Consider the following 18,144-nt stretch of genomic DNA (forward strand, 5'->3'; position numbering starts at 1 on the left):
TAATTTTACCTGTGTTAATTTACTAATAAACATAGTTAGAAAAATAAAGTGCAGCTAAGTTACTGATACTCTCAAAAAGGCATGAGCTTCTTGCTGTCCTTTGCAGCATATTTACATAGGAGGAAAAAATAGTTTTTAATATGGAATACATATATTGCTATACTATATAATTTATTAAGCAAAGTTTTATTTCACAGTCTGTCTTGAGAATTGTCTAGCAATGGCTAGTTAGGTCAAAAGATTTGCACTGAGGAAATCTGAACGCAGTCGTTGGCCAAGTGTTTCACTAATAATGTTTATTTAACCAGCTACTTTTGGGAGTAATCAAGTGTAATATCTAGAAGGCTTGCCTTGAATTCCACCCTCATATCCACTTTTGTGACTTCAAGAGATTTTCTTTGCCTTTCTAACTTTTGGTTTCCACATCCATAAAGTAAGACTTGTGATAATAACAGTCTTTTCATCCCTCAAGGCTCAGTTAAAATACATATTCCTCCACAGAGGCTTCCTTCCATTTCCACAAGCTTTCTATTAACTCAGGTGGTTCCACTTCTTCCCTTGACACAAACTGCAAGTTATTATTAAAAGCAAGTGATGCAGACATTTTAAATTATAAAGTAGCATAGATTAGTAATAAGTTAGTAAGAGGAAATGCTTAGATTCCTAGATTTCTGGCCATGCCGTGGACTAAAATTCAGTATCAATGGATCCCAAACTGGAACATGCATGAGAATCACCTGGAGGGCTTGCTTCTATCGTTGTCATTCAAAATCTAGCTCAGGGCCTCCCTGGTGGCACAAGGGGTTATAAGCATCAGCATCATGAAGCTATCTGCAGATACTGCAGTGAGAGTTCAATCCCTGCCAGGGAGATTACAGACATGGCGCAGCAGACCTCTCCTGACTCGCCCACTGCTTCCCTCAGCAGTGTATTTCAGTCACTCTGCCTGTTCTGCTCCCTACTCTGTTTCTGGTGAATCCTCTCACCCCCCTGCATCTCTGGCCTGTACCCCAGCTCTTGTATGCATAAATAAATAAATCTTAAAAAAAAAAAAGTCTAGCTCAAGAGGCAAAAGCAAGTGATGCAGAACCACAGCCACAGAATATAACAAAGACTACAACCACAGAATATCAACAATATTTAAAATATCCTGTGTGCTGAAGTAAAATAATTTGTAAATTGCCTCATATTGATAGTATTAAATCCTCATAGTGTGATTAGCGCCTGCTATTATCTAGAGGGAGACAAAACATATCAACATAAAATGATTTATTATTTTGTTCATGTCAAACGTGAGATACAGAAGAAAACAGAGCTATAATTGTCTGAAGGATCAGACTGGAAGGGTGTACAATGTTGGCAGCATTTTGGTTGTAGATTAGGACTATCAAGAAGACTTGGGTTGGATTTGTTTTTTTCTACAGCTGCTGGTTCTGCTTTTCTTGTCATTGTTGTTGCCCTATGCTGAAGATAGGAAAGGGAACTAGATATTTGTGTTTCTATTATTTTATGTTTTTTCCAGTTAGAATTTTTTACTGAAAACTTTCAAAGTAGAAATTGCAAAGACAGCATTCATTGTGCTTATTTTGTCAGTAGCAGATTTTTCTATGTTTAATGGTTCTTTTCATAATGCAGTAATTTTAGTTTCATTAGTATGAAGTTTCTTGCACTGTAGCTATCTATAAGAACATCTAAAGATATCTGTATTACATCTCTCATTGTATATCTCTGTATCTAGTTATCTCAAACTATATGTGCATATTTTACTCTATGAGTTCGTTTATAGAAAGTTCAAAAAAAGGCAAAACTGATCGTTAGTGTTAGAAAACAGGACAGTGGTTACCATTTGATAGTCCAACGCGAGAGGGAAGTACATGTAATAATTGATTTTCCTTCCTGCCTCCCTCCCTAAATTCCTGCCTTTGTTGTTCCTTCTTTTCCTTTGACCTGAATTATGCTTATGTAGCTGCTTCTATTTTTTTTTTTTTACTTCATCTGGAGGAAAGTAATTTCTGTTTTACTCTAGACTATTTCATTTGAACAACAGAAATGCATGATAGGTTTGATTACTATTTTAAAGTCAGAAATACTTTGTGAATATTGAAATAAAATTAATCAAATAAATCACATTTTAGTAAGTACCAAGTGATCTTAAATGAACTGATATTTTAGAGTGATATAGTGTAAATATTTTGTATACCTTTTAAATAGTTCAGTATAAAGCTACATACATGTATACACATAAATACTTTTTCTTATTTATGTTCTAAAAAGTATAGAGCTTACTCCTCTTAAATTTCTATACTCTAGGACACATAATACACAGATTTCTATCATGAAAATATCATTTCTATCAAGATAATGATTAACTTACAATTTCATCAATGCATGGTTCTTAATTTTCACAAATAGTAACATCAAAAAGTTAAAATGATTTTGTTTTCTGTACTTTTCTTCTTCTTTTTTTTTTTTAAGATTGATTTATTTATACAAGCACTGGGTACAGTCAGAAGCACGGGAGGGTGAGAGAATTCACCAGAGCCAGAGCAGGGAGCAGAGCAGGCAGAAGGACTGAAGTACACTGCTGAGGGGAGCAGTGGGCGGCAGGAGAGGTCTGCGTGCCATGTGGGACCTTCCTCTGGTGGCAGGGGAGAAGCCGGGGATTGAAACCGGCGCTGCAGAGGCTGCGGGCAGCTTCGCAACTCAACCGCTGCGCCAATGGGGAGGCCCTGTACTTTTATTTCTTATTCCCCAAAATAAATTATTATAGGAATTTAGAATTATGAAAGTAAAATTGTGGTTGCACTATCTGCTTGCAAATATATTTAGATATTATAAACACTCCATAATAAACAAATTATTAAATACAAGTCTGTAGACTTTTAAATGTTACCATTATATGTTCAAGAACGATTTTAATATCAGCCCTAAAGTTGGATTTTTTTTTTTAATTATGAAATCTTAGACTGGAAAGTTTCTAATAAGAAAAAGGATAACGTAGAATTCATATGTGTTGTATTAATCATTCACATATAAATTACCAACTGCATTTCATATTAAAAGCACTTTCACAATATTATAAACATTTCATTGCCAGAATATCTCTGAGAAGTTGTGTTTTTTCCTAGATTTTACCATTTTATGGAGGATTTTCATTACTTAAATGTAGTTCATTTGCTAACCATTCTCATCAGGCCCTCAACCACAATTTCCTTTGGGTTTAAAGCCACTGAATATTTCAATTATTTCAAAAATGTAATTTCAAACATTTTAAACTACTTTTAACAAATAGATATACCTATAGATTATGCATTTTAAAATTTTAAAAAGGAAAACAATACATGTATTGTTTATGCTGTGTATGAATATTTACTATAAAATGTAGATGTGGGACTTGACCTAGGGAGCTTTCTGGATATAACTAACCCAGTACTGGTACAGAGAGCAGGGAGAAGGGGAGAAAGGCAGGTCAGTAGATAGGAAGGTAGCAATTTTAATGGAGCCACATCTGGGAATTCATATTCCCAGGGATGAAGGGTGAGGAGCGCCAGATTATCTGGGTCCAGCTCACGGGTCAATTCTGCTGACACATTCTTTTCATTGCCTTTCCCAACAGAAGATCAAAATTTTAATGCAACATATTGCACTGTTCAGCTATGCACCTAATTTATTAAAAAAAACAAAAACAAAAAACTTTCACTTAATAAATACATTTTCATATCTGACATTTCTTTGGAAACATCTTAAACTGCAAAATAACTTAAAATGCATATTTTATTTCTTTCCACATTCTATGAGGAGGCTTATTTTTTTAATCTTCTTTTATTATTATTATTTTTTTACAAGAGCTGGGGTACAGGCCAGAGGCTTGCGAGGGTGAGAGGATTCACTAGAGACAGAGCAGGAAGCAGAACAGGCAGAAGGACCGAAGACACTGTTGAGGGGAGCAGCGAGCATGACAGGAGAGGTCTGCCACCACATGGGAATCCCCCTGGCCAGCCAGGAATCAAAACAGTGCTGCAGAGGCTTCTGATAGCTTCACAGTATGCTGTGTTCAACCTGCTGCGCCATTGGGGAGGTTCTGAGGAGGCTTATTAATGGTTTTTTATATTGCAGATAAATTAATTGAGATTCAGAATGTGTAGTAACTGGTGGAGCCTAGAATGTATATACTTGTTTTCTGGCTCAAAATTTATTTTTTTATTGTCCTGTGCTATCAAGGTATTTGTGTGTATATGTGTTTCAGTACTTCTGATAAAAAGACTTAGTTAAAATCCAATTATCTTAAAGAGAAAATTGTACCCAGAAGCAACATTAATGACCATATTCATTTTTCTTATTACTAAGTAGTAGCACCTGGTGCTTGAACTTTGTATGTTATATTATTTCCAGGATCTAAATTTCTCTCTTGAGGATTATTAAAATATATTAAAAATAGTAGTTTAACATAAATAGACATTTGTTTTGAACATTAGTTTACTCATCCAGAAAAACACATGATGATGATATTTTATTCTCTAGTATTACAATACAGAGTTAAAGTTTAAATTTTTTATTTATTTTAATTTTCCCCTTCTATAATACACAGTAGTTCTAGATAGAAGGTTTCTGAGATAAAATAGACATCTAATATTGTATTTTGTTGTCTGAGAATATTTGTTTACTTTTTGATCTTTGATATTATTTGTAATAAGAGTTCTCAGTTTTAAATTAAAATAATAGGTATATATGAAATATTTAAGCAATATTAAAAATTAAAAATAGCAAATATTTAATTTCTCCCTAAGACATAGCTTAGAATGTTATTTCAAATGGAAATAAAGTATGAGGAGATATATTTCAAACATGCTTGAAATATACACAAATTTGTGAGACTAAAAAAGTGTTACTTTTTCACTTAAATAAAGGCATCTTTTCATTACTTTCAAGTCTTGCCCATGAATGATATATGAGTAATTCCTTATTTGATATTGTAAAAATGTTCTTTAAATTATTTCTCTCAAAACAAAATCTTAAACAAGACACCTGCTTATAAATTTGTTTTGCCATTTTTTCTATTCCTAGTCATTGACATTTAAGAACTAATAATATGGGCCTCCCTGGTGGCGCAGCGGTTGAGCGCTGGGTTGTGAAGCTGCCCATGGCCTCCGCGGCACCGGTTCGATCCCTGGCTGCTCCCCAGCCACGGGAGGAGGGTCCCGCATGGCGCGCGGACCTCTCCTGCTGCCCACTGCTCCCCTCAGCAGTGTACCTCGGTCCTTCTGCCTGCTCTGCTCTCCGCTCTGGCTCTGGTGAATTCTCCCATGCTTCTGACTGAACACAGTACTTGTATAAATAAATAAATCTTTTAAAAAAAACAAAAGAACTAATAATAATCTTGGGATCTAATCTTAGTTAGGGACCCTTGTTTGAAATAAAAATAGCTGTTGAAAGGATTTTTAAAAGTAACATCTATAGCATATTCTTCATTATTTGAAAATGTATATTCACACATTACCAAAGAATGCAAGAAAATGTATATTTTGTTCATTGCAGTTATGTATTATTTTTTTCTCCTGAGCTCTGGAAGCTATTTGAAATTCAATATTAACAATTAAGACAAATATTTGCTTAATACTGTGTGTGTGCCAGGAACTCTGTTAGGTTGGGAATATGTATTCTTTTACCAAAAACATATTTTTATTCTGTATGAAACAAACAAATATTACAAAATTGGTACTTGGCCAAGACCATCTTTAAAAAGAATATTCTTTACATCAGCAATGAGTTATTGAACTACTAAAATATTCTACATGCAGGCTTATATTCAAACCACACTAGGTAATTAACATGTCAGGGTAGAGCCCAATCTTCCAAGCTATGAGGATTAAAAGAAAACTTTCTAAGTGATGGTTTCAAGTAAAGAAAAGCATGTGTGTTAACTATAGATATGTGTGTAGAGCTATAGAAGAAAGGGTCATGACAAATTGCACAAACTGGAAGTAGTTAGTATGGTTAGAACCAGAACTTGAGCCAAATGTACTAAAAATTTAACAGTATCAGATCATGTAGGAGCTTACATGGCATTTGAACCTGGAAGGTATTGAAGGCTTCAACCTGATTTGCAATGGGCTGAATTTGTGATGCGATAACTTTAAATAGGCACAGAGGTTGGGATCCAAAGTGAAAACCGATGACTAGTTGTTGTTTATAAACTTTTTTTTAGTTAATTCACAGTCAAATCTTCAGGAAGTTATTATTTTTTGGTATAAGTAACTAAGAACAGGAAAATATGTTGCTGCATTCTTAGCAATTAAGAAACAGAAACAAAAGCTAAAATAGTTATGAAATCCTAAATGGGAGTGCGTGTGATCTTGTACCTCTGAGTCATATATAGTGCTTTAAACCGTTACCTCAGTTTAAAAAAAAAAATTAGTGTTTTTTTCAAAAGCAGTTTAATCATCGAGCGGTTGGTAAGATAGAGCACAATGATTGAGTTATGTTTAGAAAGTCTGAGATTAATATAATAAGTACAGAGAATGCAACATCAAGACATGGTTGTGAATAGAAATGAGAAGATATAGTTATGGCTTGAGTAATTCATGAGGTCAAGAAAAAAATATTCATTTTATTATTTAGTATATCTTAGGTTGAGGAAGTCAGCATGTTTGAATTCTGTTGGGATATTACAATGGACATTTAAAATAGCTTTTCTTATAGTTTGATGCTTTATGTTTGTCTGTAATAAAGATAACAAATCACAGTGTCATGGAATATCAGACATTGACTAGAGAGATATTAGAAAGTTTATTTAGACTGAAAATATATTTTTAAAAATTAGACAATAATGAAGATCATCACAGTAAAATTTGTCTTTACTTATAGGAAACATTATAAAGATATAATCTTTATCTAATTTTGTCCTACAATTTTAAGGTCTTATTTGTTAAACTAATAAGGCTTGCTATATGATGAGAAAGGTAAATAATAAATCTTAGCTTAATATCCAGAGTATTCTGACTGGAAGCTCTTTTATAAATCATGAGTCAAAGTTCAAGGACAAATCCTACTCAAACCTGAGAACAGGGAATGTTTATGAAAAAATGTGCAAGCACTGTGATAGTAACTTTATTGGGAGAAAGGCAAGTCAAATCAGTATAGCCATATCTCTGATAGATGGATCAAACTTCAAGAAAAGTGACTTGTTTTCAGATATAATATGGAAAAACTCAAAACCTCAGTAAGAACTTTTATTTTATTTTATTTTTAAGATTTATTTATTTATTTATACAAGAACTGGGGGACAAGCCAGAATCACAGGAGGGTGGGTGAGAGGATTCACCACAGGCTCAGCGGGGAACAGAACAGGCAGACTGACTGAAATACACTGCTGAGGGGAGCAGTGGGCGCGACAGGAGAGGTCTGCTTTGCCATGCCGGCCGGGATCGAAGCCATGCTGTGGACAGCTTCACAGTGCGGGCTCAACCACCTGCGCCATCAGGGGAGGCCCCTAAGTAAGAACTTTTAGAAAAAAATCTAGGCAGGAACTTGATATATATTACTTCAAGTTCATATTTATTTCTGAACACTTTTCTTTTAGGTCTTACTCTTATTTTACTTTCAAACTGTGAAAAAAACAAATGCACATTCTATTCAGGATTTGCTAGTATAACTATATTAGATAAAGTAAGGTACATTCTTTACAGTAAATCGTTTTTTTTTTACTTTGAATAAAACCTGTCAAATTCTATGTTCTGTTACATTTTTTTCTTTATATCACAGCAAACTTGTAGACTGCATTATTTTATTTCTTTCAGTATTTGCTCTAATATTGCATCTGTCACAACTTTGGAAACTTGAAGTTAAAATATACTAAATTATTGTTTTGGTAACATATCTCAGATATGAAAATCTTAGCTTTCTGCCCTAAATATCTACTTTTATGTGTAAGTATAAGGATCTGAATGGAGAATTTATCCCAAACTTCCTTTAAACCAACCTGAAACTGGTCCTCCCTGGTGGCCTCAGGGTTACATCTCAGTGCTAGTACTGCTATGGCCTTATTGGATCCCCAGCAAGGGAGCTAACCCACATATTGTGAAGCAAGGTCTGCTATTTCACTTGCTGCTCCCCTCAGCAGTGTATTTCAGTAGATCTGCCTGTTTTGCTCCCCACTCTGTCTCTGGTGAATCCTTTTACCCCCTGCACCTCTGGCCTACACCCCAGCTGGTTTTTTTTTTTGTTGTTGTTGTTTGTTTTTTGGTTTTTTTGGTATGCATAAACAACTACAAATAAATCTTTAAAAATAAATAAAAAAAGCAACCTGGAATCATTCTTCAGCAGTGTCTCTAATTTAATCTTAACTTTCAAATCTTTTTCATGCAATCTCCATACCACACCAGAAACATTAGAATTTCCTTGGGGCAGTTTTGTTATGTGTGGTATATATAGCCCTGAGTTGATTAGTTAGGTACTTGAAAGTCAGTAATGACAGGTTCATTCTAGATTTAAACACGTATCCTGAAGGGGGCCTCCCCTGGTGGCTCAGTGGTTGAGTGCTGGGCTGCGAAGCTGCCTGCAGCCTCTGCAGCGCCAGTTCGATCCCTGGCCACTAGAGAGGGTCCCACATGGCGCACAGACCTCTCCTGCCTCTCCGGCTGCTCCCCTCAGCAGTGTACTTCGTCAATCTGTCTGTTCTGCCCCCCACTCTGGCTCTGGTGAATTCTCTAACCCTCCCATGCTTCTGACTTTACCCAGTGCTTGTATAAATAAATAAATCTTAAAAAAAAAAAATGTATCCTGAAGGGCATTTTATCTCATTTCCTTTCGATGTTCTAATGTATAAGAGGATTTTGCTGTTCTTACTACATAGATAGGACTAAGCCTGAATTACTAAAATATATGCTGGGAAATGACTGTATTCTGGCTTATAATTAGCAAACTGTGAAAGACAAACATATGGTATTGTAAAATTTGTATTAGTTTCAAATATTTAAAGAACCACTTGTAAAATCTGCTAGAAATAACCATATTGTGCAGACAAATACTGTAGATAACAAGGAACAAACATATTTTTTAATGGATTTAAATTTTTAAACTTGCCTGTAGAAACTTTTGATTTCTATGTGCATCAACATCTTCTGGAAATAATCAGGTTTATTTTTTCTTCTCTTACTCTGGTGAGATTTATTAATTTTTCTTTTGCATACATTACCATGGCAAGGCCCTCCAGAAAAATGTTGAATAGAAGTAGTACTAATGGATTTTATTTTCAACTTCAAGGAGGAAAATGATCTAATTAAATATGATGTTTATGTTATGAATTAAGTGACTTTATATTATTGAAATATGTTCCTTAATTAAGTTCAACTTAGTTGTGATGCATTATCAACTACACATTTAATATGTTTTTTATTTTATTTAAATTTCTTTCTTATATACTTTTTTTATTTGGATGTTCTTTTTTTTTCTTAAAGATTTATTTATTTATTTATACAAGCACTGGGTACAGTCAGAAGCATGGGAGGCTGAGAGAAGTCACCTGAGCCAGAGCAGAGAGTAGAACAGGCGGGCTGACGAAGCACGCTGCCGAGGGGAGCAGTGGGCGCAGCAGGAGAGGTCTGTGTGCCATGTGGGACCCTCCCTGGGGATCAATCTGGCACTGCAGAGGCTGCGGGCAGCTTCGCAGCCCAGCGCTCAACCGCTGTGCCAACAGGGGAGGCCCTGGATGCTCATTTTTTTCTTAGGATTTTTTTTTTTAGATATGTTTAAGAGAGAGAATGACTATAAGTTTTCCTTCCTTTTAACAATTCTCCCTAAATTTTGTAACAATGTTATTTTTGCATCATTAAAAACTTGGGGGAAAGTATTTTTTTCAGGTCTCTGGTAGCATCTAAGAAAGCTGTTTGCTTTTCTTTAACTTTTGCATTGACCTTGCTGTAATGTGTATTTTATTTATCCTCGAATTTATACTGAATATTGAATCTATAAATTGATGTCTCTAACACAATAAAAAAATATCCTTGGCTGATATTTCTTCAGATGTTTTCTTCCCTCTCATGCCTTTCCTTGCTTTTAAGACTACAATTAGCCAAATGTTTCAATCTCTTACTATTTTACTTGTTAAAACTACTTTTTTTAAAATTTGTATCTCATTATTTTAGTTCAAATATATTTCTATTTTTAAAAACACTTTTTCCACCTGTATCCAATCTGCAAATGTTAATCTACCAAAATTTTAAGTTATATTATATATTCTTATTTATTTCCATTTGATTTCTTCAAATAAAACAATATTTTGCAAAAGTGTACTGCTTGTATTCACTGTAGTTAAATAACTAATTGTGAAATATGTGTTCGAAAATTATCTGTAGAATTTAGGTGCTTATTTCAATTGTGTTTTTTCTCGCTAGGCCATGTATCTTTATAGCCCTATATATATTTCCTTTAATGTCAAGCTTTATGTACATATAAGAAATTCAGTGTGAATGAGGTTATCTTTAAAGTGATTTTTTTATTTAATTTTTTGCTACCATGTAGATTAGAACATCCTCTTAATGCATCAGAGAACTGATGGATTTAGATAGAGTCTTTGTATTATCTTGCCTATTTCCAGTTCCCCTTTTTCCTAAGATGTAGCCTTTCAGAGACCCCATGTAAGATTCTTTTTGTTTTTTTATTTTTTCCATAGCCACTCATCTTTGTTGTTCCTTAAATTCAAGTTTTTAACTTTTAATTGCTATATAACTTACCCACTTCCTAGAAGACATCCACTGCTTGCCCAGCACTGCATAGGAATCAGCAAATACCTCTAGGGGAAAAGCAATACAGGAGGCTAGTTTTACCCTAACTTTCCTGCTTTAGGTCTAGCCTTTGCCTTTAACTTTGGCTAACTTTGGGCATGTAGTTCTAATATCCGTTCTTTCCCACAAGCACTGTTGACACTGTCAGGGTGTCTACCTAGTTGCTTTATGTTGAGTTTCTCAAATTCCTATCCCTGCTGCTTAAAATAAGTAAATATCTTGAAAGGGAAAGAAAAAGTAACATGTAGAATTTTGAGCTGACTTTCAAGAGTTTACCTTTATTCTAGGATTTGGTCTTGGGGAGTCCTGGTTACCTTAGTAGCTATCATTAAATACAAATAGTTGTTTTTCTACCTTAACTATCATTTTTTCCCCCTGCTGTTCCTATAAGTTACTGAATTGTATTTGGAAGTAGAATTCTCCAAGTGACTTTCTATCTTGTAATGTGTTATATTATGACTAATTCATTTTCATTTTTAAGTTCCCTTAAAGATTTATTATCAGAACATTTGTTTGGGTCTGCTGAATTTATCTAAGTATATTGAGTGTTTTCTCCTTGATATGCAGTATGGTTTATATTTAATTTTTAAATCAATTTATTCTTTTTATTGTGGTAACACTGGGATCCTTCCCATCAGCTATGTCTTCATTGTGATACAGTCTATGATATTAGTAGTAGATGCAGTTAGTCAAATTTAAGTATCATGGCCCTTTTAAAATCATAAAGTTGATATATATTACATAAGTCTTCTTATGCATTTATTAATGTATGTGATTAAAATATTTACAAGTACTGAGCTAATACATTTAGTTTGTTAGTTTTTGTTTAAACAGTTGGGTACAGAATATGAACCTTAACAATATACTTTATAGTTTAGCTGATAACCCTTTTCACAAGCCACATTTCATAATGTTTCATACTAAAAAAGAATCAACTTCTATAAATTTATAAAATTTTAATTTGGAATAGTACAGTTAGGAAATCTGCCTCAATGTCAAATGGATTAAATTACCTTTCATCAATAATTAAAGTTAGCATAGGCATGTTAGAAATTTACTATTTCTGTGACTTAAGATTTAATAAATGAATGCCCTAATAAATACAGATAATATATCCTTTAAGTCTGTTAAGCATAGAAAATCAAGTTAATTTATAATTCACTCATTGTATTCTGAATTAAAACATTGATTCCAAAGTAGATATTTTGACATGTTAATAATGATGAAAATAAGGAGAGATGAATTGACTTTCTCTAGAAAATTCTAAAAATAGCTGTGTAGTTCTGTACAATTGATGGCACATTTATTTTTAATTATTTTTTTTAAACATCCTTGCTTATTTACTCACAATATTGGGGGTGGCACTTTTTAAATACTACATTTTCTTATGTGTTGTTTACAGGCTGCCAGGAACTGGACATTCACTGACACCTCAAGGTGACATGGACTCTAGCAGCTCTGAAGAATTCTATCAGGCTGTTCACCATGCTGAACAAACCTTCAGAAAGATGGAAAATTACTTGAAACAACAGCAACTTTGTGATGTTATCCTGATTGTTGGGAACCGGAAGATACCTGCTCATAGGTAGAGTAACACATTTTCATTGGAAATAGTTATCCCAATGTTTAAAAGTGATAGGCTTGTATGCAGTCTGAAGAATATTCAGAGATCTGAGATTACTGAGAAACCAGACAAAGAGTCAGATAAAATCAACTTCAAAAAGTAGCCATTGAGAGCCTCCCTGGTGGCACAGGGGTTAAAGATACAGTGCTATCAACCTATCTGCAGCCACTGCAGCAGGAGTTCGATCTCCAGCCAGGGAGCTACCCACATGGCACAGCAGATCTCTCCTGTCTTGCCCACTGCTCCCCTCAGCAGTGTGCTTCAGTGGATCTGCCTGTTTTGTTCCCCACTCTGTCTCTGGTGAATCCTCTCACTCCCCACACCTCTGGTCTACACCCCAGTTCTTGTATGCATAAATAAATAAATCTTTAAAAAAAAGTAGCCCTTGGAAGCTGACTATGGAACTGAGACACCAAGAGGGGGAATGAAAGGGGCAAGCACAAAACTGGGTGGGAACATCATAGACTATGGTGGAGGACTGTGGATGCTTTGGTGGGAGCACTGTGGTAACATCACTAGAAAGGGGAGGATCCTACACTTCCAAAACACACACAACAATGTAAACCAATGATTTTGTTTTTTGTTTTTTTAATAACCAATGTAAAAAAAAATTAAAAAGAAAACCCACATTTTGAAAGACATCAAGTATTTTACTTTTTCCTGTTAAGAGGCATGTTGTAACACCATTGTAATTAATCTTCCTTTTAAGAAATAAAGCAAATATAAATAGTTCTGAAACAAAACTTCTTATATCTAGCATTGTTAGATACTATAATTTTACGTGACTTACAATCATAGTAAGGGGAAATCAATTTTAATGTGGAGGGCATAACTAACTTTTGAAATGAGATGTGCTTTTTTTGCCCAAATTCAAAGGAAATCAAGGTATCTTGGGTATATATTGCTATTTCAACTAGAAAAATCAAAACATTTCATATCAGCACACTTATTTTGCATTTAATAATTTATGACATAATAATATTTTTTTAAAAGATTTATTTATTTATTATTTATACAAGAGCTGGGGTACAGTCAGAAGCGTGGAAGGGTGAGAGAATTCACCAGAGTGGGGAACAGAACAGACAGAGTGATGAAGTACACTGCTGAGGGGAGCAGCAGGTGTGGCAGGAGAGGTCTGTGTGCCATGTGGGACCCTCGCCGGTGGCCAGGGATCGAACCGGCGCTGCAGAGGCTGCGGGCAGCTTTGCAGCCCAGCGCTCAACTGTTGCGCCACTAGGGAGGCCCATAATAACATTATTCTTAAGGTCAGTGTATTTTAAAGCCGGTATACTTTTAAGCATTCCTATACATTTAATTATTGAGAATTCTAAGTTTCATGAACAGGACATCTGATTATTTTATGCCACATGTGTTACTATGAGTTTACTTAGGAGATTCATTACATTTTATATTGATACTTTGCTCAATATTTTTACATTTTGAATGAGAAAATAATTTTGATTTAGTTTTTGACACTGATTAAATATATGTTCAAATATCCTTAGATTAACTTTGATATATATCACCTCTAACACTTTAGTAACAGTGAATTTAATACAGAGGGTAAATTATGCATGGATAGAAAATGTTGTAATGTACTCCTTTTCTCTTTGTTTTAAAATTTAAATTATATTACCCTAAATTGAGGCTATAAGAGTTGGAAGGGGTGGCTGAGAGCAAATAAGGGAGAGTCTAGTGGACTATGTTTGAAGAATATGAGTTCCTTGGTGATAGGTGTGATATGAAAACATGCATCTACAGAAGTATAGTCCTATATCTCTGAATCTTATACAGTATTATAGGCCAATATTACCGCAATCAAAAAAAATGCCAATATCAGATATTGAACAAAAATTATATTATCTTGATAACATATATACAGTTACATGTGTTCTATTAAAAGGATTCCAGAAAAATAGGCCATATTTCTTCCAGGATAGCAATATTAAAATGTGGACATCAAATTTGAGCCAATGTACTAGAAATGCATAAAAAGGAACACTTGACACTGAATAACTAATTTAGGTCATGTAGGGTTCAATCTGTCAGCTAACTATGGCAACAATTCTAATAAAACACTGTTCACACATATTTTTCAAATCTTTCTATGAAGTTACATTACCATTGGCAAGGGCTATTAACATAGAGTAATTATTATTGAGGCATTCATATGCTGTAAAATATGTCAAATTTCCCTAAGCTATCATCTAAATAACCTCTATATTAAAAATGTATTGTGAGAGATATTCTTAATTTGAGAAAGTAGCTATATTTGTTTCAGTTATCTTACAAATTAGTTAAAAGGCCATACACATATTTTTTGGATTAAAAGTTAAAGAAAATCAACTCAAAAGTATATTAGCACATCAAATGATCATTAATATTTTTTAAATTGAGTGACATTTCATATTATTTATGTAATCTTATTTTACAGCCTTTTATTGGTATTAATATGATATTTCTTACTTGAGACACTTTTAATCAATACACTAAACAATTATATTACTCATTTTCGACATTGTTTTCTTTATTGCTATTTTTTACCTAGAGTGTTTATATTATTTTCTAAATTATTTGTTAATTATGCAGGTATTTTTTAATAATAATCCAGTTGATTGAGAAGTAAAATGTTTCATGACTTAGATCACTCTAAATCATCTGAGCAAAATAGTACTTCAGTGCTTATTATTCAGAACATTTTAATATTTATATTAGACAGATATTAAATTAAATGTATTATTATCAGTCATCTACACTTTCCTTAAATGTGATAAGAAAATGTTTAGTCTAAGCTACTCATGTTTTCTTTGCACCATCATTTTAACTTTTAGCACTATTTTACACATAATTTACATATTTCTGATTCTAAATTAAACATACACTAAAAAATATGTGGGAAAATAGTTATGGGGCATCAGATAAAGGCAAGCACTGTTTTCAGTATTTGAAAGTATATTGTATCTCCTTATTTATACTTTTGCAAAATAAAACAAATATAAGTAAAATTATCTATTAGATTAAAATATCTTAGTTATAATAACAAACTGACAGATTTATAAGTCATTCTCATATTTTGACTAGATCATCTAAGTATCATATGTATATGATAACACTGGAAAATAAAGAACCTTTATAGTAATTTGAAACAATGGAAAAATAATTTATAGTAAGATATGTTTTTTATTTCAGGGAGGACACTGAAAGCTTCTATCATAAGCGCTCTCTAAATAATCATTTTATAGGTCATAATTTCATATTATCTTATACATTTTTTAAAATAAATTCATATTTAAATTAATTGTTATCATGAAAGGACGTTCTATAAAATCCTTTGTTTATAGACTGGTTACATTGTATGTATTTTTTTAACCTGATATAGGTCACAACTAAATTTAGTAGGTCACAATTTAAATAAATGTCTTGTCTATGGAGATGCATTAGGTAATTGCCAGGCATATTTTTAGGTAGTTAAGAGCTGAAAGGCTAATAATACTTAAGATGATACATCAATAGGTTCAATAGGTTTTAGCACAAAAAAAAAATGATCAAAATTCTGAATTCATCTTTGCTTTAGGCCCTCAGAGAAATCCTAAAATAAATATAGACTTCTCACAAATGGCCTAGAATATTTGATTAAACACAAGTGAACCAAAACATTTGAATGCAAATCACTGAATACCAAATATAAAGGAGTTTTTACATATGTAGGATGCCTGTGATCAGTAAATTAGGTGCTAAAAATTAGACTGGCAATATCAATATTAATTTTGGGGTAGTCAAATTTTCAACATGAAAAAATTATCGGACATTCAGTGTCTACTCTTCTATAATGCAGAAGTATGTAATGTAATGCATTTCAGTTTATGAAGTTTTCCCCTTTACCCATTATTATAAGCACAGTGGACAGAAATAAACAGGAAAATTTCTATAGCTAACATCCATTGAGTTGGAAATGATGTTATTTCTAACTTTATGTGTACAGAAACAGTGTGGAAGGATATAAAACAATCAGCCTACAAAGCGTATTCCTGGGGAGCAGAGCTCATAGAGCAGCATGAAGGAGGTCTAGTGTTTTGTTTAAACATTGTATAAACATAGGTATTCTTGAATTCTTTAGGATGAGCTAGCAATCATTTATTTTAAGATTTATTTATGCATACAAGAACTGGGATGATATAGGCCAGAGGTGCGGAGAGTGTGAGTACTCACTAGAGACAGAGTAGGGAACAGAACAGGCAGATCTACTGAAATACACTGCTGAGGGGAGCAGTGGCAAGACAAGGAGAGGTTTGCTGTGCTGGGGGGTCAGCTCCCTGGCCAGCCCAGGATGCAACTTGTGCTGCAGTGCCTGTGGATAGCTTCATAGTGCTGCGACCTAACCCCTTGCGCCACCAGGGAGGCCCACATGTAATAAATTTATGATTAAATGAAATATAAAATGAAATATAAAATGATATGTGATGAGGAAAATATAATCCTATCCTAGAGACCAAATCAATGTGTATTTCCAAATGAATTATAAATTGTTTTCATTTTTGTTCATTATTGAGAATGAATTTAGTATTTCAAAATGTATTTTTCATTTTAATGTTCTTTACCAAGCACTATTATCAATATCAACTCAATTACCAAAATAGTTGAGGTTAAAAGTGGAAATTGAAATGATGTTATTTAGTAACACTTAAAACATATTAAATACAGTAAAAAAAAATTCCATTAGAAAAGTAGATATTGATGCTCAGGAGTAAGAGAGTAGTATTGTTTTTCCATGCTGATAGAAAGTTTATTTACCTAGATTTTTTTGTTAGGAGAAGAATAACTCATCTTCATTTTGTTAATTCCAACATCCATCCAAATTTCTCAGTCAGCTAGGTATATAAAGTATATATATATATATGTGTGTATGCATATGTATATAATGAAATATAGTTCAGTTTGTGTACTTTTTCCCCCTTTAGTCTTTGTTTTCTTTTTTTTTTTTTTGTGGGACCCTCGCTGGTGGCTGGGGAATGAACCGGCGCTTCAGAGGCTGCGGGCAGCCTCGCAGCCCAGCGCTCAACCGCTGCACCACCAGGGGAGGCCCTAGCCTTTATTGTCTTAATTAATTTTTTTAAGATTTTATTATTTATTCATGCATACAAGATCCAGGGTACAGGCCAGATGTGCAGGAGGTTGAGAGGATTCACCAGAGACAGAGTGGAGAACAGAACAGAGAGGCTGACTAAAATACACTACTGAGGTGAGCAGTGGGTGAGACAGGAGAGGTCTGCCGTGCCACGTGGGTATCTCCACTGCCAGCCAGGATTGAACCCATGCTGCAGAGGCTGCGGACAGCTTCACAGTGCTGTGCTCAACTGCCTGTGCCACCAGGGAGGCCCCCCTTTAGTAATTATTATAAGCATCTTGGACAGAAATAAATAGGAAAATCTGTCCAAACTGGAGAAAAAATATTCTAGCTCCTGGTTTCTGTGGATGCAGGTAATTCCCCCAGCCTAGGCATTGTCTGTAGCCCTAAAGCTTCCATAAGCCCAGGCTCTCAGTCTATCCCAGAGGATAGACTGGCCCATTGTCCAGGAGGCCCATTGGCCCATTGTCCAAGGAGGTTCCTCTGACTGCAGCTTCCTAAGCAGCTCTTGAGAAACCAACCACAGGCAGGCTCTTGTGAACCCAGGATCTTAGCTGGACACAATCAGGTCAAACACCAGAGAACCAGACTTCTGAGTCACCCTAGCACTGAAG

The 18,144-nt window shown here is 34.2% G+C and overlaps 1 protein-coding gene across 1 annotated transcript in view; it reads left to right on the forward strand.

The window, feature by feature from the left end:
* The window catches only part of KLHL1 (kelch like family member 1), a 252,037-nt gene that overhangs the window by 69,228 nt on the left and 164,665 nt on the right, over positions 1-18,144 (forward strand). Inside the window, exon 2 of the mRNA XM_037528954.2 lies at positions 12,184-12,366. Coding sequence (XP_037384851.1) covers positions 12,184-12,366 — 183 coding nt within the window. The remainder of the gene's footprint in view (positions 1-12,183; positions 12,367-18,144) is intronic.

The sequence above is a fragment of the Talpa occidentalis genome, unplaced genomic scaffold (assembly GCF_014898055.3).
Source record: "Talpa occidentalis isolate TD23 unplaced genomic scaffold, MPIMG_talOcc4v2.1 talOcc4.5, whole genome shotgun sequence".
Classification (NCBI taxonomy): Eukaryota; Metazoa; Chordata; class Mammalia; order Eulipotyphla; family Talpidae; genus Talpa; species Talpa occidentalis.